The sequence below is a fragment of the Hyperolius riggenbachi genome, chromosome 1 (genome assembly GCF_040937935.1).
Source record: "Hyperolius riggenbachi isolate aHypRig1 chromosome 1, aHypRig1.pri, whole genome shotgun sequence".
Taxonomy (NCBI): Eukaryota; Metazoa; Chordata; class Amphibia; order Anura; family Hyperoliidae; genus Hyperolius; species Hyperolius riggenbachi.
The window spans coordinates 407,233,173-407,259,350 of NC_090646.1; the positions used below are offsets into that span (position 1 = coordinate 407,233,173).

The 26,178-nt window shown below is 43.4% G+C and overlaps 1 protein-coding gene and 1 long non-coding RNA gene across 2 annotated transcripts in view; one reads left to right on the forward strand and one right to left on the reverse strand.

The window, feature by feature from the left end:
- The window catches only part of JAK2 (Janus kinase 2), a 349,977-nt gene that overhangs the window by 271,015 nt on the left and 52,784 nt on the right, over positions 1 to 26,178 (reverse strand). Inside the window, exon 2 of the mRNA XM_068235595.1 lies at positions 4,565 to 4,801. Within this exon, the coding sequence (XP_068091696.1) occupies positions 4,565 to 4,781 (217 nt within the window). The 5' untranslated portion in view covers positions 4,782 to 4,801. The remainder of the gene's footprint in view (positions 1 to 4,564; positions 4,802 to 26,178) is intronic.
- The window catches only part of LOC137518204 (uncharacterized), a 148,900-nt gene that overhangs the window by 107,923 nt on the left and 14,799 nt on the right, over positions 1 to 26,178 (forward strand). The gene's annotated exons all lie outside the window — the stretch shown is intronic.

Sequence of the window (26,178 nt, forward strand, 5' to 3'; positions counted from 1 at the left end):
GGTCAGGCCACATTTGTGATTTGACCTTTTGTCGGCGATTGCGGGACACAGGAGCAGCAGTAATTGACATTACCTGATCCAGCTGGACTTCCGGATTAGATAGCTTGGTTTTTGTTTTTTTGTTTTTTTTTTACAAAAATGCCCACTTTGGGTTCTCTTTAAAGGACACCTGAACTGAGAGGGATATGAAGGCTGTAATATTTATGGCCTTTTAACTGATACCAGTTGCCTGGCTTTCCTGCGGATCTCTTAGCAGCAGTAGTGTCTGAATCACACACCTGAAACAAGCATGCAGCTAATGCAGTCAGACTTAAATTAAACACCTGATCTGCATGCTTGTTTCAGGGTCTATGGCTAATAGCGAGGGTCAGTACAACCAGGCAACTGGTATTGCTTAAAGGCTATACATATGGCAGCCTCAATATCCCTCTCCGTAAAAGAGGCCTTAAATATCCCCTTGGATGACCCCAATAGCTCCACCTTCACTCAGCTTCCCTCCATCACTCACTCCTTTGGCCTCTCCCAAACACTCCAATGGTTCCACTCATTTTGTTGGCCACACCTTAACTTCTTTAAGTCTGCCTCGCTCACTGACTTGGACACCATACCCCTCCCCCTCTCTGACCATAATCAGATTATGAGTTTGCCCTTCCCACCCTCTGCCAATCCCAGGCCCTTGGCATAGAGTTCTCTGCAGCCTCAACCCCAATATCATCTAGCGCCCTCAACTCCCTCTCTTCCCCTCTCCTGAACTAGTCCTGCCCCAACCAAGCTGCTTAATTGCAACCTCTCCCTCTTAACGTTAAGGTGCCCATTAATGGTACAATTTTTCACTAATTACTATCTTTTGATGCAATTTTTACAATCAAAAATAATCAGAAGGTAGTTCCTGATTGTTCACATTTACTGAACGATTCTTTCTTCAAATTCGATCATAAAATCCAACTTTCAGATTGATTTTATCCTATTTAGCAATCGACCAAAGAATCATTCCTTATTGACTGCCTTCATAAACGGCATATTTTCTATACAATTCGATCATTAAAATCGCATTGAAAGATCGCATTTGTTGAAAAAATTGCAACGTTAATGGGCTCCTATAGATTAAGCTGCCCCTTTATTTTTCACCCGCCCACCCAAACTCCAGCCATGGCATACTAATCCCACCAGCTCCCTCCAATGAGCTGCCAGGGCTTCGAAGCAGAAGTGGAAGAAGACATGCCTTCACAGGCTTCCTGAACTATAAAGCACAGCTACAGATCTTCCACGAGGCCCTCTCTACTGCCAAACTTAACTTCTTCTCCACTCATCATTCTAAGCCTTCCAGCCTTCATTGCTTTTTTTTTGCCACTTTTGACTCCCTAGTGTTGTCTCTAGAAGCTTTAAGCTGGGCAATCTGCTCCGGCTAATTTAAGGGGCCACCTGGCTGTTCTGCCTATGACCTGTGTGGTTATGCCGACAGCAACAATCTGTGGCAAGCAACACATCTCTATGCTGCTACACGCACATTTATAGATGCACAGTGCCTGCAGCTCACCCGAGGCCCCACCCCTTTTCCTGTATTGCACAGCTTGTTGCATTAGTTTCGGGCACGGGCTGCACAGTGGATAATCAGGGCTCCAGCAGTTGGCTTCAAGACCACCCAAGTTTGATATATGGCTCCTCCATGTTCCCTACAGTCCTTTCTCCAGTGTCTAGTTGTCTACTCCTCGCAGCTGCCATCCTCCTTGCATGCTTTACAATTTTTAAACTAAGCAGCATTTAGAACAAATGCCTTTCACAGAGTTTTCTCAGTAGCTCCATGCAGTGTGAAGGAGACTGGGTGTTCTTTGGCTTCCCGTACAGTTTAGGCAGCCAAAGAATACCCGTATTCTAACACTGCACGGACCTGCTGAGAAGGTTGTGAAGAGCATTTGTGCAGGCAGTCAAGCAGACTGGTGAACACACTGTGGTAGCCAGGTCAGGGAAAAGCAGCAGAGTGTACACAGCAGGGATGGTAGGGAACGCATTATGGTTTAGGAAGACACAGGCAGAGGGGAGGTGAGCTTTAAATACCGGGTACGCTGGGACAGAAGTGGGTCAGCATTTGGGGCTGGCCTTTACTCTGGGTACAGAGACACTTAACTCTGCCCCCAAAACCGGCGGTAAGCTTCATCCCAACCATGAAACTCCACCCCGACCGTAAAGCTCCTAACTGCCCTGCATCATGCAGCCCTGGCTTTCTGTACTCCCCAGCACCCCCAGTTACCCCTCTGTCTCTACATCCTCCCCAGCACCTTCCGTGACCCCTCCCCTCCATCCACCAAAGCAATAGGTTTCATAGCGGGTACCAGGGTCACCCACTATTTGTAGCCAGAGTTTCCCGGTCCCACCCGGCTACTTTTTCACGCCACCTGGCTAGAAAAAATTCTGGGGAGAACACTACTCCCTCTTCAACCCTACCCCATCTCCCCACATTTCTAACTTGTCCCCCGCACATTGGATAAAATCTTCACTTGCTTGTCCACTAGCTCCACCTGGATATCCAACATACCGTATTTCTGAAACTCAAGCTGGAAAATCCTGAACTCCTGATCTTCCCACCTAGTTCATCCAGTCCTCTCCCCAACGTCTTCATTGTCATCAACATGTCCATCTGCCCTGTCCCTCAAATCTGCTGCTTGGACATCACCCTCAACTCAGCACTCTCCTTCACCCCTCCACGAGGAGCGTAGCTGGGCCACACATGTTCAGTACACCTCGACTGGTGAAGATAACGGGGCATTTCTGGAGGAAGACGATGAGGGGTCAATTGGCCTGAAGGGGGCTGGAGGAAGCCCCAGGTACGTATAATTTTTTCTGTTTTTTCATCTCAGGTTTACTTTAAGCAAACGAATACTTTAAGACTTTAAAAAAAAATTAAATGATTACAGCATATTTTAAGATTGACAGGTACAAGTATTATGTAGATGCACTTACTACACACCCTAAATTTACATACTAAACTGAACAGGCAACACACCAAATAAGGCTGACCATGGTTTTGGGTTGGTGTTTTTTCTAACACATTAAGCTTTAAATGGTTGTTTTGACATCTCTTCTGAGTGCTACTGCCCAAGCTTGCCAATGGAATAATACTTCCATTCACTCACAGAGATTTGTACATCACAGCAAATTATACTGCAGGAGTAGCACACAACAATTTAGTTCATTCAGGCTTTTCAGAACTAATCTTAAAGAAAAAAATTTCACGTAAGCTATTGCAGAAGGTAAAATCAAAGTTTGTTGAATTATTTCCTTCTGTCAAGCTGATCTATCAGTGAATGCCTATTACCGATAATTATTACCTCCTTTTACTGATAAAGTACCAACATAATAGGAAGAGATGTACAGCTATAAGTGTTGCAAACCACAAACACACATATAATAAATACAAATTACGATATACGAGAAGAGGACCCTTCCCAACTAAGCTTACAGTGTAAGAGGCTGAACAACATAGGGAGAGAAGGTAGGGAGAATATGACTGTAAATACCCTATCATTACAAATCAAGGCATAGAAAAATAAAGAGAAACTCCTTAGGTGCGAGTTTTAATAACCTGCTTGTATATGTTAAACATAGTGCAGTGTCTAATAGGACTACTGGGCATAAGAAGTTTGACAAACAGGGGTACTTCTCAGGAAACCTTGGATTTAAGGGAAGGAGAATACGGGTGGGAGGAGGCTGGTTCAGGTGCATTACTGCATGACTGTAGGTGGAACATATACTGTGAAAGATTCTAAAAAGGTACAGCATAGAAGTATTGGAAATGGGGGTGCATTGTAAGAAATATATTTCATAAATAGCTAAATATCTAAGCTAAGAGGTGCCAAGAGATAAGATGCATACTTATCAGGTTTGTTAAAGAGAACCCGAGGTGTGTTTAGAGAATGTTATCTGCATACAGAGGCTGGATCTGCCTATACAGCCCAGCCTCTGTTGCTATCCCAAACCCCACTAAGGTCCCGCTGCACTCTGCAATCCCTCATAAATCACAGCCGTGCTGAGAGGCTGTGTTTACATCTGTAGTGTCAGTCTCGGCTGCTCCCCCGCCTCCTGCATAGCTCCGGTCCCTGCCCCTGTCCCTTCCCTCCAATCTGCAGGGAGGGAAGGGATGCAGGCGGGGACCGGAGTTCTGCAGGAGGCGGGGAGAGCAGCAGACTGACACTATAGAGTTAAACACAGCCAGCTTTGACAAGCTGTTTGTCAGCAGCGTGGCTGTGATTTATGAGGGATTGCAGAGTGCAGGGGGACCTTAGGAGGGTTTGGGATAGCAACAGAGGCTGAGCTGTATAGGCAGATCCAGCCTCTGTATGCAGATAATATTCTTCAAACCCACCTCGGGTTCTCTTTAACGATGAGTTAATACCAAAATCAATACACATCACTTTCCACAACTATAGCAACCCTACAACCTGTAAAGTTGTAGAACAGCTTATTCCAATGACAAACAAGACCTGCCACTACAGCAAAGCCAGATATCACATGATCAATGGAACTACTACATGCAATTACAAAATTCATAAAAGTAAATTTTACTTACCACAAGCTTTAGCTGCAGTGATACAAATTTCTTCCACAACATACTCTCCAGGAGGTAATGCAAGATAATCGCCATCAGGCTTCCCCAGTGCATGATACAGGAAGATATGAAAACCTGGGTCACTAGGCTTTGCCACGCCATTCACCTGGGCATCTCCATTTGGCCGAACAGCAGGAGCTGTATTCATGCTTATTTCAGTCATTGTGAGGCAAGCCATTACATTACTTCACGTGTTACCTGCAACATAAAATAAATCAATTTGTTAATAAGCCTTTTTTTTTTTGTTCCAGGTTTTTATCTATTTGCCAAAAATAAGCAATAAACCTGCAGTGACTTAATTAGGAAGTTTTTCAGCTCTGGTGTCAATTTGTGGAGGTTGTTCATTAGACTTAAAACCTCTGTCAAGTCAGTCATTTTTGGTAATGTGAGAAGTAAAGTTACTAAAGAACCTATGCAGAAAAATGGATGAGGAAGTCTAAAGCCTGGTACACATTTTAAACATATGTCTTTCTGATTGTTGTGGGACGGTACTTTGGAACAATCACTGCACAGACATTCTGTTTCACTCCTCATCGAGCAGTATGCTCTGCTCTATAGAGAGGGCAGGAGCAAGAACGAGCAAGTTTCACTATGCTGAAGGATATTCCTTTGAAGTTTCTCCACAGAACAAATGACATTGGTCAAAGTAATCCATTCTGGCAGACTGCAAAAGTTGGGCCCAATGATGTTGATGGGACACTTGTAAAGATCTTAATTTCTTCTGAAAGAATCAGGAATAATCACAACAGACGAAAATGTAAAGTGTGTGGCTTAACAACGCAAGCACCATGGTGCCATTAGGGTCATGCATTGCCAGAGCCTTGAGACGTTAGGGTGTCTTTTTATATGTTTTGTAGAAAGATGCACTCCAGCCCCAGGAATTTTAGGCTAGGTTAACAGTGGTCAGTTGCAAAACACACACATTATAAAGCATTATAATGAGTGTGAAATGCAAAGGAGACTAGGCATAGACTTTAATACAAATCCTGCATACAGAGCAGGGCTGTGGAGTCGGAGTCGGAGTAATTTTGGGTGCCTGGAGTCGGAGTCGGGAAAAAATGCACCGACTTCTAATGAATTTAAACTGTAATTAAAATAGAAAATATGATAAACTGTTCTATTTCTCAGATAATAGTCATCATAAATAATTTATACATACAGTAATAGCTGTGCTTAGTCCACAAAAATAAAATAAACCAATCAAAATTAGCTACTTGTGCTGCTTCAATAAAGCAGTCCCCGTATTTTTAAAGTCAGATATACACATTTGATTGTGACTGTATATATGATGTGTACACAGGAATGTCTTATATATACTAAATAACATCTATGCTGTAAGTATAAAGCCTGATGTGTAGCTGTGTCTCTAATAGAGATGGTCAATGGGATGGAAATAATTCTGCGTTGATTCTGATTTATGCAAATGTATGCACTCTCTTTGCTCATGAAATCAAATTTGCTATGTTGTTAAAATTTGGTTTGGTGACTACGAATTAAATGATACCTGAGAAGGATGAAAATAAAAGTTTTATACATACCTGGGGCTTCTTCCAGCCCCCTTCAGGCTAATCAGTCCCTCGCTGTCCACCTCTACCACCTGGATCTTCTGCTATGAGTCCTGGTAATTCAGCCAGTCAGTCAGTGCAGTCCGGCTGCATGCCGCTTCCACAGCCAGGAGCGTTCTGCACTTGCGCAATAGTGCTGTGCAGGTGTAGTACGCTCTAGGTGGCGGAGTGTGTGCATGCGCACTACACCAGACTGGCTCAAGTACCTGGACTCATAGCAGAAGATCCAGGTGGCGGAGGAGGACAGCGAGGGACTGATTAGCCTGAAGGGGGCTGGAGGAAGCCCCAGGTATGTATAAAACTTTAATTTCATCTGTCTCAAGTTTACATTGTTACACAGTAGTACTATACTCTACATATGCACTCTCCACAGAGCTGCAGGGAATCCACTGAGAATGTTGTGCACATTGAACACAGAGGTGTAGTCTATCGCCCATAAACCTGGTTCAGATTGTACATGAAGAATGTGTAATAGAGGAAGAATCTCCTCATTCCCCTGCAGAGTACCTGCATATCTCTCTTAGGGCCCGTTCAGATCACAAATGTGGATGGCCATGCGTGCGGAACGCGTGCAGAACGCAACGCGTACGAACGCACGCCATCCGTGTTTGTGTGCGTTGCGTGGCTGATCCCATTACTGAAAAGTGAATGGGAAAGCCGCACGTTTTTACAAAATCTGCATGCAGCATGCGTTCCCGGACCGCACAGGTCTGGAACGCATGCAGTGTGAACATCAGACAGTGCACTCTATGCATTGTCTGATGTCGTGCGGGTCTGCCTCCTGCATGCGTTTCCAAAACGCGACTGGAAACACGTGCAGTCTGAACGGGCCCAAACATGTACCCACAGTTACATTGCCTAGGGCCTGATAGATGTTCTTTGTTCCGGTCTGTACCTTTTACAAGTACTCTTACCAAGGACTAGTTTTAGTCTATGACTAAAGGGAATAAATATGGCAGTCTCCATAACCATCTCACTTCAGTTGTCTTTTAAAATTCCTAAGTGTTGGCAGTTAGAGAAGAATTTCATGTTACATGCTTTCAATCAACAAGATTGTAATATGCAAATTAGAGGAGTCGGAGTCGGTGCAATCCTAAACTGAGGAGTCGGAGTCGGTGGATTTTTGTACCGACTCCACAGCCCTGATGCAGAGAGTTAGAATAACGCAGTCAGTCAGTTATAATGCAGCACAGTGAACAGTCTCATCGAATTCAATAGGCAGCGAGTTGACATGCAGAATTATTCCGCAACACAACTGAGCACTGTGAACAAGGCCTTACTGGGCTTCAAGGTTTTAATGGCTGACAGCACTTCCTGTGGGTTAATGTTACCATTTAAAATCTCTCGCTGGTGTTGAGATATTGGGAGAATAGCCACTAAATTTAGACAAATCCCAGCTTTATCTGCCAGGAGGGTCCCGGGGTATTATAAAGGTTGTATAGGAATTCCCCAAAAATGTCACCATACATGTGGTATCAGATATTGGGGATTCCCAGCCTTTTCCCACTGATGGCATAGGTTAATAATAAAAAAAAAATGTACATGGTATGCAGTTAGTTTACCCAGCGGTAATTTTTTTTTTTTTTTTTGGTCCCCTCGTCTGTTAATAAGGAGTAATCTCTAGTATTTTTACTAGCTCTGGAAGGCTTTTGTCTCCACACTGCCTCCAGTAAGGCACCTTTCAAAATAAAACTAATGTATTGAGCTATATAGAGAAGATCTGATACAGATTGTTTTATCTTTGGAAAAGTGAAGATGCACTTTAATCTGTGAAGAAGCACTTTAATCTGAAGTCCTTCTGTTGCTGTAATGCGGACTGTCATGAATGCTAGTCTGTAATACATTGTATTTTCATTGATCCAAGCATAAAAACCATCAGAGCTTTCATGGCAGCAAGTAACTTGATTGCAGAGAGATAGATTTTCCTGTTACAGTGCCCCATGGATGTACCTGGTATGTCAACAGCACTTGCATACCAGGGGCCCAAGCTCTGCTTACAAGGGGAATCAAAGCTATCCTGCTCAGTCTATGTTAATGGGAATGTATTATGGAGACTAGGAGTTTACAGAAACCGAGAGCATGTGAAAGATTCTGGTGATTCTGCACTACAACATATCCTCTTCTATTGTTTTCCACTTGCCTGAGGGGAACATTCTAGAAAGTTTTTCCAGTTTCAATTCTGGGGACATAATTAATTGATTTATAAAGCACCAATATATTCCGTGGCGCTGTACAGAGTAAGAAACAAAACAATGGGTACAAAGTAATACAAACAGTGGTATACACAAAAAATAGACACTGGTACATGGTGCAGAATTGGTAGACATAGTAATTACAGTGATGGTGTACCATGAAGAACAAAATATATAGTAAATTCCAGAACACAAAAGTATGAGAGAGCCCTGCACTTGCAAGCTTACAATCTAAATTCTGTCTAAACTAGTCCTAAAAACTAGGCAGTGCTAGATGCTAGATTTAAAACAAATTTCTGTGGAGCATCAAAGCAGACCTGTACTCCGTATAAGCAGATTTCATTTTCTCCAGTAATACCTACTGTAAATACTCAAATCCCCTCTGCCTGTTTAACATTTCTTTTGCAGCTACAAAGCATTTATTTTTCTCTTTTGTGAACATGAAGTAAACTAAATTCAAAACAGTCTCTAAATCTAATTCTAAAATCTAAATACAACTAGAATGCTTTTAAATTCTCAACACCCTATTTTGACTGTAAAAATGAACCGCAGAAGGCATACAATAGAATAAAAGATGTTAGAATAAAAGATGTTAGAATATTAAAGCACACCTTAGGTGAGAGGAATATGGAGACGGACATCTTTTTAAACAATGCAAATTGCCTGGCTGTCCTACTGATCCTCTGCTTTTAATGCTTGTATCCATACAACCTCAGGCCTGGAACCCACTAGAGCGTTTGAGCATTTAGGGATCGCTTTCAATTTCCCTAAATGCTCTACCATTGTAAATGGATGAGCAAATCGCAATCGCAGGACATGCAGCACTTTGGGAGTGTTTCCATTTTAATGAATTGTATAGAAGTAGGGAAATCGCTCCCATATTCGCTTGAAAAACGCTATCACAAATCGCTAGCGATTGCGACAGCGTTTTACGCTTTCTAGTGGGTCCCGGGCCTCAACAAGCATGCAGATCAGTTACTCTGATTAAAGTCTGACTAGCTTAAGCTTATTTCAGATGTGTAATTAAGACACTAAGGCCTGGTGCACACCAGAGGAGTTTTTCTGAGCGTTTTGAGTTTTTAAATCTGCTGCTTATGTTATCCTATGTGTCTGTGCACACTGGAGCAATGAGGTTTTGTAAAAAAAACCCATAGCATTACATTGGGAAGAGCTTTTAGAGGTTTCAAAAGCTCTTCCCAATGTAATGCTATGGGGTTTTTTACAAAACCTCATTGCTCCAGTGTGCACAGACACATAGGATAACATTAGCAGCAGATTTAAAAACTCAAAACGCTCAGAAAAACTCCTCTGGTGTGCACCAGGCCTAAGGGCCTGTACACACTGCTGCGCTTGCGCTGCGTTTTTAAAAACGCATGCGTTTTTAAAATCGCAAGGTCTTTTGAAAAAGAATGAAAATCGTGATGACTTGTACACACTGGTGCGATGCGTTTTTAGAAAAACGCAATCGCAGAGCCTGCTGCGCTTTTTTAAGCACAGCGCATGAAAAACGCATTAAAAACGCATGCGCTAGCGTTTTTGCCTGCGTTTTTCAGTAGTCAGTATCCCAGAAGACTCTGCAATCTCCTGATTCCTGTTGAAATGTAAACTAGAAAAAAAACAAAGGATTCTTTAGCCAATCAGCAATTACAAGAAAAACGCAAACGCACAAAAAACGCAGGCAAAAGCGCATGCGTTTTTAAAACTACATGCACTTTAAAAACGCATGCGCTTGCGATTTTGCTTGCGTTTTTCAGTGTGTACAGGCCAAACAGATCAGCAAGACTGCCAGGCTGGTATTGCTTACATTTAAATATGGCAACCTCCAAATCCCGCTCACTTCAGGTGTACTTTAACCCCCTGGCGGTATAAAAAATTCTGCCAGGAGGGAGCGCAGCAGTTTTTTTTTTTTTCTCTTATATCATCATGTAGCGAGCCCAGGGCTCGCTACATGATAGCCGCTGCTCAGTGGCTATCATGTAGCGAGCCCAGGGCTCGCTACATGATAGCCGCTGCTCAGTGGCATCCCCCCGCCCGCTTCGATCAGGAAATCCCGTTCAAAGAACAGGATTTCCTGGAGGGCTTCCCCCGTCGCCATGGCGGGATGACGTCACCGACGTCGGGACGTCATTGGGAGTCCCGAACCACCCCTCAGCGCTGCCTGGCACTGATTGGCCAGGCAGCGCACAGGGTCTGGGGGGGGAGGCCGGGCGGCGAGACGGATAGCGGCGATCGAGCGCGGGGCGGCGGCGATCGGGTGCTGACGCAGCTAGCAAAGTGCTAGCTGCGTCCAGCAAAAAAAAAAAAATTAAACAAATCGGCCCAGCAGGGCCGGAGAAAACCTCCTGCGCGGCTTACCCCGAACGTAGTTACCGACAAGGAGGTTAAGGCTGCTTACACACAGGGACGTTACAGGCGCACGTTGGGGGAGCGTTACAGGCTGCACTAACGCACAGCAATGTAACACAGGTGGGCTGTTCACACTGCCCACGCTGCGTTACATGTAACGCTGCACGTTCTTCCGAAAGTGCAGCATGCTACGGCGTTACAGCGCTTAAGCCGCGTTAGACTGTTTGCACATGCTCAGTCATGTTGGGGAGGAGCGGAGAGCGGCCAGGCACATGGCTAATTAATATTCACTGCACGTTGTGACGTGCAGTGTTTACTTCCTGGTGCGGCCGCTCTGTGCGGCGATTGGCCGGCAGGACCCCGTGATGCCGCATGCGTCCAAGAGTACGCATCACAGCATCACAGACGCCAGAGTGAGCTGCACAACGCGGCTCACTCTGACGTCCACACCGAAGAGCACAAGGCCTTGCGTTAGGTGCACGTTATGCGACCTTAACGTAGCACATAACGCAACGTCTTGGTGTGCAAGTAGCCTAACAGAATAACTAAAATGTTCAGTTATAAACATGCTGAAGCTAGAATAAAAGTAAAATACAAGGAAGGAAATAGAGATTAATATATCAAGGCCTCAATCCAGCTGTCACAGGAAACAGAATTGGAGGAATAAGACTACACAACTGAACCAAACAAAGAGGGAGTAAGAACAAGGGGAAAGAGTGTGGGCCTGCATGAGAACTAATCTATCCTGTTTAAAGAGGAGCTGTCAGCCATACTATCTTTGGAAGAAAAAAAAAAAAAAAAGTCAGGTCAACTGGGGAATGATCATTTATCCACAAGTAATAGGGATTTTAACTTTTGGATTGCCTGGTTAGCATCCTTATTACTTGTTTACCAGATAAAAAAGAATTGATTTTTGATTTTATGGCCAACAGTTACACTGCAAGTCGCACAATGTTCATCTACTCATACATAAGCTTTCTGAAGCTCTTTACTGTAACAAGTCTATAGAAGGAAATCTAGATAATACAGTGATTACAGTATGAGCCTCCCATTAAAAATAGTGTATTCACATAGAAATAACAAGAACACGGGGTTTAGAAATGGTCATATGGATAAAACACAACTTTTAATATATTCAAGCCATAAAATGAATAGTATCAAATGTATAAAAACACACACATCCCAACTGACAAACACATACAAACCTCTATAGAAGACTCTCGACTTGAAGCTAAGGTCCACTTTAAGTACAAGTTACTTTATGTAAAGCAGCCAACAACAAGCAAAAATATGTACAAGAGGATTAGTGGGAGAAGGCTTAGCTGTGGAAACTATCTTTAGAGCACACATTTGGAAAACACTAACTAAACTGATGCCAAGATTGGTTATAGAAATCCAAGGATTACACCCTTTCCTCACCCAGACATCATACCCTTGCCTCTGCACCAAAGCGCAAGAAGAAAAACATGTAATGTGTGGCAGATGGTAAGCAAGAAGCAATCCAACACTGAAGAAGATCTGAGGAGTTCCATAGAATAGACAACCAAGTTACTGCAACAGAAGGGGTGAAAGCACACTTGGATATGCAGTGCCACAAAAGGTACACACATTGCTGGAGTGTTAAGCATAACTGTGATTGTGCCCACATCACAATCACATCAGCAGAGCCAGGCCTGGGAACCAAACGCACAAAGTAATTTAGACTTCTTTTCTGGTCATGCTATTTTCTTAGGTGCACCATTGGCAATGGAGCTTGCCTGAAAAAAAAAAAAAAAAACTGACAAATTTTACACAATCCATGGCACTGTGGCGTTGGAACCATTTGACAATACAAATCCTTCTTACATCTGATTGTGTTAAAACAAAACAATTAAATTCCAGTTGAAACAAAATCTAACATTTAAATAAAAAAAAGAAAGAAAAGAAAAAAAAAAAAAAAAAGAACAGCTAAGTGAGAACCACTTTAAAGAATCACTGGTAATTCACCTGGTTCATCCTAATTGGTAATCATTGACAATTCATCTGGTTCAAAACTACAGACACAAACTATGTTTACCTCCAGTACTGTGGAAGGGTAACCAGTGTCAACAACAGACTATAGACCATATCCCATTAAGGAACTCACTAGTGAGTTTTAAATCAGGCGAAAATAATGTCACCCAATCAAACTAGCACCCAGTTAGCACTCAGCAGATAAAAACTTGCTTGGGCGATTTTGTTACCTAGTACGGTAAGTTCTTTACACTCTATCCTATTCCACTTTTCATGGTACCAGGAAGCAATGCTGTCTGGCAAACGCATCTTAGTAGTCCTGCTAAGGAGCAGGTCTAAAGTCTCTAACGCATGTCTTCCGCCACATTACGGTAACTTAGCATTTGGGAGACTCCTTTATTATGACTACAAAGCCACTTACAGATCCCTCCCCTATATCATATGCCATGTGGACTGGTTTGGTCAGTATGGCAGAGCCCCACAAAGGTCGACTCAGCCATCCTGGGTATACCAGCCTGCATGAAGGGGTTAATTAAAGCTTTGGAGCTAAATTAGCCAAGTTTTGATTTAATAAAAAAAAAATGTCAGAGCTCGCACCCTTTAAAAAAAACTAAACAACCACCCTTTCTTTCAGCAATGGCAGTAACAGCTGGTCCAGCGCAAAGTGACTGTGGCGGGAGAGCCTGGCATGCAGCCGCACATGTCGGGTAAGTGCTGGTGGCTTTTCTGGCCTTAGCGGCAGCAAGCAATTGGTGGCAGCGACGGATCTCCAGGGGAAGCGAAGCAGCAGTGATATAGTGCTGAAGGACAGTTCCACAGCACAAACCCTCACTCCCCATCGCATGGCCTACCGGAGCAGTGCTCATGAAAAAAGCTACTATTCACCTGGGTATTGCTCCTAACCAGGGCTGTGGAGTCGGTACAAAAATCCACCGACTCCTCAGTTTAGGATTCCACCGACTCCTCTAATTTGCATACTACAATCTTGTTGATTGAAAGTATGTAACATGAAATTCGTCTCTTAACTGCCAACGCTTAGGAATTTTAAAAGACAAGTGAGAAGGATATGGAGACTGCCATATTTATTCCCTTTAGTCATAGACTAAAACTAGTCCTTGGTAAGAGTACTTGTAAAAGGTACAGGCCGGAACAAAGAACATCTATCAGGCCCTTGGCAATGTAACTGTGGGTACATGTAAGAGTGATGTGCAGGTACTCTGCAGGGGAATAAGGAGATTCTTCCTCTATTACACATTCTTCATGCACAATCTGAACCAGGTTTATGGGTGATAGACAACACTTCTGTGTTCAATGTGCACAGCATTCTCAGTGGATTCCCTGCAGCTCTGTGGGGAGTGCATATGTAGAGTATAGTACTACTGTGTAACAAAGTAAACCTGAGACATATGAAATTAAAGTTTTATACATACCTGGGGCTTCCTCCAGCCCCCCTTCAGGCTAATCAGTCCCTCGCTGTCCTCCTCCGCCACCTGGATCTTCTGCTATGAGTCCAGGTACTTGAGCCAGTCTGGCGTAGTGCGCATGCACACACTCCGCCGCCGGGAGCGTACTACACCTGCACAGCACTGTTGCGCAGGTGCAGAACGCTCCTGGCTGTGGAAGCGGCATGCGGCTGGACTGTGCTGACTGGCTGAATTACCAGGATTCATAGCAGAAGATCCAGGTGGTGGAGGTGGACAGCGAGGGACTGATTAGCCTGAAGGGAGCTGGAAGAAGCCCCAGGTATGTATAAAACTTTTATTTTCATCCTTCTCAGGTACCATTTAATTCGTAGTCACCAAACCAAATTTTAACATATCAAATTATTTGATTTCATGAGCAAAGAGTGCGTACATTTGCATAAATCAGAATCAACGCAGAACTATTTCCATCTCATTGACCATCTCTATTAGTGACATGGCTACACATCAGGCTTTATACTTACAGCATAGATGTTATTTAGTATATATAAGATTCCTGTGTACACATCATATATACAGTCACAATCAGATGTGTATATCTGACTTTAAATACGGAGACTGCTTTATTGAAGCAGCACTAGTAACTAATTTTGATTGCTTTATTTCATTTTTGTGGCCTAAGCATAGCTTTTACTGTATGTATAAATTATTTATGATGACTTATCTGAGAAAAACATTTTATCATATTTTTTATTTTAATTACAGTTTAAATTCATTAGGAGTCGGAGTATTTTTTCCTGACTCCGACTCCAGGCACCCAAAATTGCCCCGACTCCACGGTCCTGCTCCTAACGCTTGGCCATCACGAGTGAAGCTGGCCGTTTGATTTGCCAGTAATACTTGTGCAATGGGCAGACGATGAGTAGCTCAAATGCTCAAGCTACTTATCACCTGGAATAGGATATGGCCCTCCATTTATCAACAGCAGTTCACACATTGTAGAAGAAGAGGTTGCCAACATCCAAAATACCAAATTAAAGTCCAAGATTTCTGAGTGCAGTTTTTATTTTTGAAGACCTACTCAAATGACCATAAACATCAGTGCCCAGGGATGAAGCTGATGCTTATTTTTCATAGTTGTATAGATATTTGGGTTGAAAAAAAAGACATACATCCATCGAGTTCAAAGAGACATGACCGCTCCATTTCAGAATTTGCTTACATTAGACCAGCATACAAACATCCGGGTGTGTACTACTAAGACAACACATACTGTCTTGTTCCCTAGTTGGGACTCCTACAACCAAAATTTATCACAACAATCTTATTCACTAGCTGGTTCTGATGATCGTTTATTGCAGTATTTTTACATGGCTTACAGGCAATAATATAGTCAGAGTACACAGCAGTGACAAAGCAGCAACTACCTGTGCAATTGCAATCTGGACACAATGTGAGTGTGATTCATTGCCTCAATGGGCATGATTCACAAAGCTCTTTCACCTGATCTATGCCACATTTTTAAGCACCCAAAGAGCAAAAATATAATATAATTAAGGTAAGAAAATATTGAAATAAAGTTAATCAGGAACAACTTACTTGAGTTATTATTTTGCTTGTAAATGTGCTTAAAGGTTATTTTTATCAATTAGGTGATAAATAAGTCATTTATGAGAAGTTTCGTGAATAGAGCCCATAGTCCTTGCAACCTCAATCTACAGTATACAACCATTGCAAAGGGATACTACAATTTCTCTTAACATTTTCAGCAGCTCTGCCAATACCTTCACTGTAGTGAGAGTTTTGCTTTAAAATGTGCTTTCATCTACATTTGATGTGATAACCGACTGGGTTCTAGTGTTTCCTGCTGTATGTTTTAACTATCATCTGTATGCAGATGACACCCAAATCTACCTCCACACCCCTGACATATCCACCACTACCATGGACAAGGTCTCCTCCTGCCTATCTGCCATCTCCTCCTGGATGTCCGCTAAGTTCCTGAAACTAAATCTAGACAAAACGGAATTTATGATCTTCCCACCCCGGTCATCCCTGGACCTCCCAGATGTGCAGGTCACTGTTAACCACACTACCATTCGCCCTCAAGCCCGCTGTCTGGGTGTCACCCTGGACTCCGCACTCTCCTTCACTCCTCACATCCAAAACCTCACAAAGTCCTGCAACTTCCACCTTCGTAACATCTGTAAGATTCGCCCTTTCCTGACCTCTGCCACCACCAAACTCCTCATCCATGCCCTCATAATTTCCCGCCTTGACTACTGCAATGCCCTTCTGTCTGGTCTGTCTATGACCCGAATAGCCCCACTGCAGTCCATCATGAATGCGGCAGCCCGAATTATCCACTCTTCCCATCGCTCCACCAGGGCGGCTCCCCTCCATGAATCCCTCCACTGGCTTCCTATCCAGTCCAGAATCAGATTCAAGATATTTGTGTCCGACCTACAAATTTGTCCACAAAACCTGTCCAACCTACATTTCTGATCTTACTCAGAGATACACACCAAGCCGCTCACTCCGCTCCTCCAATGAACTTCGCCTGACCGTCCCTCGCATCACCCAGTCCCATGCACGCCTACAAGACTTCTCAAGAGCCGCTCCAACACTATGGAACTCCCTACCTCCACCCATTAGGGCAGCCCCCTCCTTCAAAACCTTCAAGAACGCCCTAAAAACTCACCTTTTCACTCTGGCCTACCACCCCTCACAATTGCTCTAAACCCACAGCTGAACTCTGATCCCCTACCACTCGTGTCCCTACCTCTCCCTCTAGATTGTAAGCCTTTGGGCAGGGTCCCCCTCCTTTTGTGTCCTACCTGATCATGCACCTCCATTACTGTGCACCCATGCTATGCATTTGAGTGAACCTAACTTGCCTAATCTCCATGCTCCATCCAGTGACTGACTAAGCATTACCTTGTATTCATACTTTGCTGTGTGATCTGGTTTTCTTGTATTCCTGTATTGTCATATTGCTGTTTGTCACCCCTAAATATTGGCTGTAACCTAAATTAATGTCCAGCGCTGTGTAATATGTTGGCGCTTTATAAATATAATAATAATAATAATAGGTTAAATAAACCGCCACAAACTAACTTTTTTCCAGCTTCACATGTACATAATAACGTCCAGTTGCTTTGTGTATACTCCTTGCACAATTCACCTAAAGTACAAGCAATCACAGTGCACTTTATGAGGTCAGCAGTAAAGGAACTCTGTCCTGTCTATATTGTAAATGTTTCTGATTCCAAACAAGCATTGCCATGAGCAGCACACAGAAAGGTTAGAAAACTCAGAGTGCACTGCAGCGCAGATATACAGTGGAGCTTGAACATTTGTGAACTTAACATTTCTTTATTGCTATATGAATTGGTCCTAAAGCTACACCTGAGTTTCAAACAAATCTTAATGGTAGAGGAAAAAACCTAGTTAAACAATTAACAAAAATGATATCAAGCAATGCATGTATTTTTTGTTTTAAATGTATCCAACATCATATCTGCATACTGTATAAGTGTATGATGCTCTCAGAATTCTGCGGGACCTCCCTCTGTGTCAATAACTGCAACTAAACATTTATAGTAACTGTTCAATCCTGCACATCAACTCAAAGAGCTTTAATTCCATTCATCCATTCAGGACAGCTTCAGCTCTTGGACGTTAGTGGGTTTCCAAACAGGAATTGCTAGCTTTGGGTCTTTTTACAACATGTCAACTTGGCCATTGCAAAACATTCACTTTATTCTCCTTTAACCATTCTTTTATACAATGACTTGTGTGTTGTGCTTCTCTTGCTGCATGACCAACGGTCGCTGGAGATACAGTTCTCAGACAGATGTGTCTTAATATTTTCCTTTAGAATTCTCTGGTATAGTTCAAGGTACTGTGTACCATCAACTGTGGCAAGCCATCTAAGGTCCACAAACAGCAAACCGGTCCAAACCAGAACTCTTAGGTCCAGGCCAATTATAGAGCAGCTTCGAGATTTCAGAAACCGCTTGTGATTTCACGAGAAGTACCACGATTTTAAATTGCGATTCTGAGAGCTTACACGATTTGACCCTGTAGACACTGAATGCAATCACTCCGAAAATGCTGCATGCAGCTCTGCTGCTAGTGGAACCACTGTCATAGGGTTCCACTGTTGCAGTGCCTTGCCGATCACCCGCAATCAGAAAGCACTGTTGAAGGCCCCAGCCCTTACCAACATTTCACAGATGGCATAAGGTAAGCTGCATTCGCTTGGTTTTACTTTCTCAAAATTTTCACATTATGCATCCTGAATTGACCATGGGTCTGCATATGTAATGTGAGAATTTGCACGTCTTTTACATAGAACACAATGGAGGAGAAATTGTCCGATATGCAACCCACATGTGAAAACCTGCCTAAAATTTGCACATTTTTCCTTGTGTGAAAATTCGCATGCAAATTCCCACACATAAAACGCAAGCATGTGCTGAAATCTCAGCCTTAAGGTAGCCATACATCTAGCAATGAAAGGCAGATTTGACCAAGTGACAAATATCTCTCTAATCAAATCAGAGTAGAGAGAGATCTGTCGGCCGCCCATTCACCGCAAGCCGATTCCCAAACAAATTCATGCTGAAATCAATCTGGAATCGGCCTTGTGACGGCTGCATCTGCTGCTGTCCCTCCTAATGTTTAATGTGCCCCTCCGGTGCCCAGTGCACTCCATACAATACCTGACCATAGCCGCCGCTTGCTCCAGGCTCCCCCCGCCGTCTATGCACGTGCTCCACGGGGTTAACTAGTAACATGGTGCGTGTGACGTCACACATGCACCTACATTACTAGGCAGCCAAGTCAGGCACATGTATGGATGGCTGAGGGAGCCCAGAGCAAGCGGCTGCCATGGGCAGCTAATGTATACAGTGCACTGGGTACATTAAACATTATTAGGGGGACAGCATCCGGAGTTTTGTCCCTTGCCCTGATATCGCTCGCTGTTACCACCAAGCACTCGATCAACCAAGTTTGCCCTACATCTTGCAGCATGTCAGACCGATTAATGCAACCAATTTTGGCCTGAAATTGGTCGGATTCTCATCGTGCATGCACTTGGCAGCACAGATTTTTATCTGATTCCAATAATCAAATCAGATGGTTGATCGGCCAGCAAATCGCCTGCTCTATGGCCACCATCAGAGATGGTTTTGTTTCAAGCTTTCTGGTTGTCATAATTCCTTCCTCAGGCACCTCCTTTGTTTAAGCCATAATCCACATCCACGTGCTCTTTAGTAGTGTATGTGCACTGCATTGTGTACGTTATCTGGAGTATACATTGGAGTACATATTGGTGGGAGCATGTGGGCATGTCCTTTGGAGAGCAGTTGAAAGCTCTATTCTTGTTTTATTGGAGTTATTTTATTATACTTGACTTACCCAAGGCCATGTTATTACTTTCGGCTACTTCGTAAGTTATTTGTGTTGAAAAATCTGTTTATTAATGTACATTAGTAAGAACATTTATCACACATTCTTCATACTTTGGCTGTCTTAAATTCTTGTTAGAATAAAAAAAAAAAAAAAAAAAAAAAGGTAATGGTGAGACGTGCTGGGGACTGATAAATGTGATGGGGTAGAGCTGAATAGCCACTGGCAGGAGATACATATATCTATGAAGTACCATTCCCCACATATTGCATCTACCAGTCCTTAGAGATGCTGCTAGTATACAGGCAGGAAATAGGAATATCTGAAAAAATGGTAATTCACAGGGACAAAAGAAAAATATGGGGCTAACCAAGCTTCATAAAACATGCCTTTACTTTGTCTCTGTAAAAGTTCCATGCATTAGATATTCCTTCGACTACCCCATAGGCTTTTTGCCGGTCTAGCAGCAGGAAGCAGGAATATCTGAGGAACGAGGAATCACAGGTAATGTAAAAAAAAAAAAAAAAAAAAAAGAAAAAAGGCAGGCAATCAAGCTACAGAGGATCACACAAATGCCTTTACTCTGTCTTTATGAGGTCCCCTCAGATAGCCCCACACCCAAAAGGTATGCAAGCTAAGCATTTGTCAAAGAAGTATATACAAATACCATAAAAAGGCACCCAGATTTCAGGTAAAGTTTCAGTATAAGCTTTGGGACATTCATCATTAACCTTGTTTTATGGGTTAGTGATTCACCATCATGTTAAACATATAAAACAGGCAAGAGTTTGGAAATTTGTAAGATGCAAGCTCATTCAAGGTCAGTGACTCACTTCTTAGTAAATGATAACAACCAGAATTTCCCACATCTCTACTCGACAAGTTTCTTTCCAGGGCTCGTTCACATTGCTCAGTTGTGTTGCAGAATAATTCTGCATATCAACTCTCTGCCCATACTATTCTATGGAGGCTTTCAGAAAAGAGAAAATGTTTCTTCAGCACCGCCTGTTGTATAAATGTAAATTTTTTATTAGGTCAACAAAATCAAACATATAAGACCACTTAAGATGATAAGCCATATCATACCCAGATATATAATTTGTATAAAACATAATAGCAAGTAAGTACTTTGTATATCCAGCTCTTGAGGAAACGGGACGCATTGCCCACGACGCATGTGGAGCCTGTCATTGGGGTTTCTCACCCGTTCCTCCCCTGCTCTGCGGACCTCAGAACTCCGTATCATGTGCCCGGTTGTAGCATCTACTCGCATATTAGATTGCACCTTATGCACCTGTATGCCGTTCCATTGTACTCAGCAACAGTTATTGCACTTCATGGTTTTATAGATTTGTTAAGGTCATTTAACCACTTGAGGACCACAGTCTTTTCGCCCCTTAAGGACCAGGGCCTTTTTTTCCAATCAGACCACTGCAGCTTTAACGGTTTATTGCTCGGTCATACAACCTACCATCTAAATGAATTTTACCTCCTTTTGTTGTCACTAAAACAGCTTTCTTTTGGTACTATTTGATTGCTGCTGCGATTTGTAGTTTTTATTATATTCATCAAAAAATACATGAATTTTGTCAAAAAAATGATTTTTTTTACTTTCTGTGATAAAATTTGTCAAATAAAGTAAAATTTCTGTATACATTTGTATCCAAATGTATTGTGCTACATGTCTTTGATAAAAAAAAAAAAAAAAACATTCAGTGTATATTTATTGGTTTGGGTAAAAGTTATAGCGTTTACAAACTATGGTGCCAAAAGTGAATTTTCCCATTTTGAAGCATCTCTGACTTTTCTGAGCACCGGTCATGTTTCATGAGGTGCTAAAATTCCAGGATAGTATTAATACCCCCAAATGACCCCATTTTGGAAAGAAGACATCCCAAAGTATTCACGGAGAGGTATGGTGAGTTCATAGAAGATTTTATTTTTTGTCACAAGTTAGCGGAAAATGACACAGACGAAAAAAAAAAAAAAAAAGTTGCCATTTCTGCTAACTTGTGACAAAAAAAATGAAATCTGCCACGGACTCACCATGCCCCTCTCTGAATACCTTGAAGTGTCTACTTTCCAAAATGGGGTCATTTGTGGGGTGTGTTTACTGTCCTGGCATTTTGGGGGTGCTAAATTGTAAGCACCCCTGTAAAGCCTAAAGGTGCTTATTGGACTTAGGGCCCCTTAGCGCAGTTAGGCTGCAAAAAAAGTGCCACACATGTGGTATTGTCGTACTCAGGAGAAGTAGTATAATGTGTTTTAGGGGGTATTTTTACACATACCCATGCTGGGTGGGAGAAATATCTCTGTAAAAGACAATTGTTTGATTATTTTTTTTTGATTTTTTTTTTTTTTACACACAATTGTCCATTTACAGAGAGATTTCTCCCACACAGCATGGGTATGTGTAAAAATACACCCCAAAACACATTATACTACTTCTCCTGAGTGCAGCGATACCACATGTGACACACTTTTTTGCAGCCTAGGTGCGCTAAGGGGCCCAACGTCCTATTCACAGGTCATTTTGAGGCATTTGGTTTCTAGACTACTCCTCACGGTTTAGGGCCCCTAAAATGCCAGAGCAGTATAGGAACCCCACAAGTGACCCCATTTTAGAAAGAAGACACTCCAAGGTATTCCGTTAGGTGTATGGCGAGTTCATAGAAGATTTTATTTTTTGTAACAAGTTAGTGGAAAATGACACTTTGTGAAAAAAAAAACAATAAAAATCAATTTCCGCTAACTTCTGACAAAAAATAAAATCTATGAACATGTCATACACCTAACGGAATACCTTGGGGCGTCTTTTCTAAAATGGGGTCACTTGTGGGGTTCCTATACTGCCCTGGCATTTTAGGGGCCCAAAACCATGAGGCGTAGTCTGGAAACCAAATGCCTCAAAATGACTGTTCAGGGGTAGAAGCATCTGCAAATTTTGATGACAGGTGGTCTATGAGGAGGCGAATTTTGTGGAACCAGTCATAAGCAGGGTGGCCTCTTAGATGTCAGGTTGTATTAGCACTGAAGTGCAGGAAGAAGGCAGCAGAGAACATGGGCATGAGATGTATTGGGTGCGTAGACCAATAAGACCGCAATACTTTCTTTTTGACTAGACCCATGTTAAGGAGAAGGCCCCACAAAATGTTACGTTCGGAAACTTGGAGTGGCTTCCACCGAAAAGGCTGGGCATGGTAGCTTCTTGGATTGGCGGTTGCGTATTGTGTGGCATAACGGTTGGTCTCAGCCACAATTAAGTCATAGAGACTAGCAGTGATCAGAAAAAAAAAATGCTGTCACTGCGGTGGGGCGGGTGAGGGTTTGGCTGGGTGATCAGAAGCCCACAGGGGACAGATTAGGGCCTGATCGGATGGTTAGGAGTGCTGGGGGGGGGGGGGGGGGTGACAGGAGGTGATTGATGGGTGTCTCAGGGGGTGATTAGAGGAGAGAATAGATGCAATCAATGCACTGGGGAGGTAATCGGAAGGGGTCTGAGGGGGATCTGAGGGCTTGGCCGAGTGATCAGAAGCTCACACGGGGCAAATTAGGGCCTGATCTGATGGGTAGGTGTGCTAGAGGGTGGCAGGGAGGGGGGGGGGTGACAGGAGGTGATTGATGGGTGTCTCAAGGTGTGATTAGAGGGGGAATAGATGCAAGCAATGCACTGGCGAGGTGGTCAAGGCTGGGGTCTGAGGGCGTTCTGAGGGTGTGGGCGGGTGATTGGGTGCCTAAGGGGCAGATTAGGGTCTGATCTGATGGGTAGCAGTGACAGGTGGTGATTGATGGGTGATCAGTGAGTGATTAGATGGCAGAACAGATGTAAACAATGCACTTTGGAGGTGATCTGAGGTGATTGATGGGTGTCTTAAGGTGTGATTAGAGGGGGAATAGATGCAAGCAATGCACTGGCGAGGTGGTCAAGGCTGGGGTCTGCGAGCGATCTGATGGTGTGGGTGGGTGATCAAATGCCCGTAAGAGGCAGGTTAGGGTCTGATCTGATGGGTGGCAGTGACAGGGGGTGATTGATGGGTGATTGACAGGGTAGGATAGATGTATACAGTACACGGGGGAGGGGGTCTGGGGAGGATCTGAGAGTGTGTGTGTGTGGGGGGGGGGTGATCAGGAGCCCCCAGGGGGCCGTTTAGGACCGAATCTAAAAAATAGCATTGACAGATAGTGACAGGGAGTGATTGATGGGTGATTAGGGGGGTGATTGGGTGCAAACAGGGGTCTGAGGGGTGGGCAGGGGGGGTCTGAGGTGTGCTGTGGGCAATCAGAGGGAAGGGGGCAGGATCAGTGTGTTTGGGTACAGACAAGGAGGGCTGCAGCCTGCCCTGGTGATCCCTCGATCACTGGGACCACCAGGGCAGGAGGCAGCCTGTATAATACGCTTTGTATACATTACAAAGCGTATTATACTGTTTCCATGTGGCGATCGAGGACTTAATAACCCGCCGGCGCTTCCGAACGGCTGGCGGGTTAGTGCGCCAGGTGGGCGGAGTCAGTTGTCGGCGGCTGATCGCGTGACACGATCGCCGCATAACCACACCCGCTGCCACCGCCGATGGGCGTATTGCGGTCGTTTGGGCCCAGCCCTTGCCGCCGCCCATCGGCTGTGGGCGGCCGGCAAGTGGTTAAAGGTTTCATATGCACTTTATTCACCATTTTTGCATTCAATGGATAATCATATTATATATTCTATAGCACTAATACAAGCACTTCCTGGGCCCAGTACTAGGGGGGTTTAACTGCCTAAGGACTTCTCAACGCCAATAGGCGTGAGCAGCGCGGCAGCCCTAGGACCACTCCATGCCAATTGGCGTGAAGTGCTGGGGGCGGAGATTGCAGGGGATCACGCACAGATGCGCTTGCATCCCTGCTTGAGTGACGGAGCTCCGACATCAGCCTCCCAGTGGCATTCGCCACTAGGGCCTGTTAGATGGCGAAACCGCTGTCTAATAACACTGTACAGCGATGCGATCTAAGGCAGCGCTGTACTGGGGACAGCCGTGTGACATGGCTGTCCCCTCTGGAGGAAGGGAAGCGATCCGCTGTCATAGGCTAAAGCCTCAATTGGCTAAAGCCTATGACAACCGATCGCGCTGCTTGGCTGGAGGGAGGAGGGGAGGGTGGGTTTAAAAAAAATCAATCACTACTTTTATTTAAAAATAAAAAACAAAAAAATATTTATATAAAAATAAACATCGCAGGCAGGGATAACAGCCCACCAACAGAGAGCTCTGTTTTTGGGCAGAAAAGGTGTGCGGGGGGGGGGGGGGGGGGAAATCACTTGTGTGCCGAGTTGTACGGCCCTGCAGCGGGCCCTTAAAGATAATCTGTACTGTCCGATTTGTACAATAAAAAACATGCCAATTGAGTCACTGTGATCTCCTGGGTCCCTCTTTGCCATTTCCGCTGCTCCCAGCCATGATCCTGGCTTTTAATCGCCAGTTTTATATATACATACATATACATATATATATATATATATATATATATATATATATATATATATATATATACATATATATACATATATATACATATATACACATACATACATACACACACAGTATATCATGTTACAGTATACTATAAGTTTTTATTACATAGTGAACTCCAGTCAGGGATTCTCAGTTTCTCAGCATGGGAAGCTCCCTTCCCCTTCAGACAAGCTGAAATTGAGAGCAGAGAGCTGTATGTGACTAATAAACAAAGCACACACACAGAGCCTGCAGGGGGCGTGGAAGGGGTGTGCATAACTTATCCCTATCACAGCAGATGCAGTGCATTCCTCTCTGCCTCCACAAAGCTTGACAAAAAAGATTAGATATATTACAGAGACAGTGCAACTAGAAAAGGCTGCAGTAAGCAAGACCACATTAGAACAGGTATAGGAACTTATAGAAGAAATAAGGCTGACAATTTTGTTAGAATCACTTTAAAGCTGCAGATGCCTATTTTGTAAAAAAAAATGGCCTAGTCACAGGGGGGGGGGGGGGGTCTTGGGGTTTAAAGTGAACCAGAGACTACGCACACTCATGTATGTTACCATATATATCAGTGGGAACATTAGAGAAAACACCTACACTGCTTCTCTGTTTCATTTTTAACTGTTCAGCTTGCTTCTAATCAGCCCTGATAAAATCCCTGACTGAGCATCCAGTCTGGCTTTGCTCAGGAATCTTTATAGCGGAGTCATTATAGCAGTGCCACAAGGGGGCAGGCTTGGGCTTGAAAAGACACCAGAGAAGTCAGACTCCGCTATTAAAATTCCTAAACAAAGCCAGACTGAATGCTCAGTCGGGGATTTTATCAGGGCTGATAAGAAGAAAGCTGAACAGTTAAAAATGAAACAGAGCAGGGTAGGTGTTTTTTCTAATGTTCCCACTGATATATATGGTAAAATACAGGAGGGTGCTTCGTCTCTGGTTCACTTTAAGACTACGGTTCTCAAGAAGTTAATGTTAAACTTATCCAAAGTACATAATTATACATATATTATATAGAGATCCTTCGTTGCTAGTAAGTTATACAAATTATCAGGGGAGGATACGGTTGATTGTAATTTTAAGTGGTTTTATAGAAGTTTGATTTTGTTGACATAATAAATAGTTCTACATGTATACAACAAG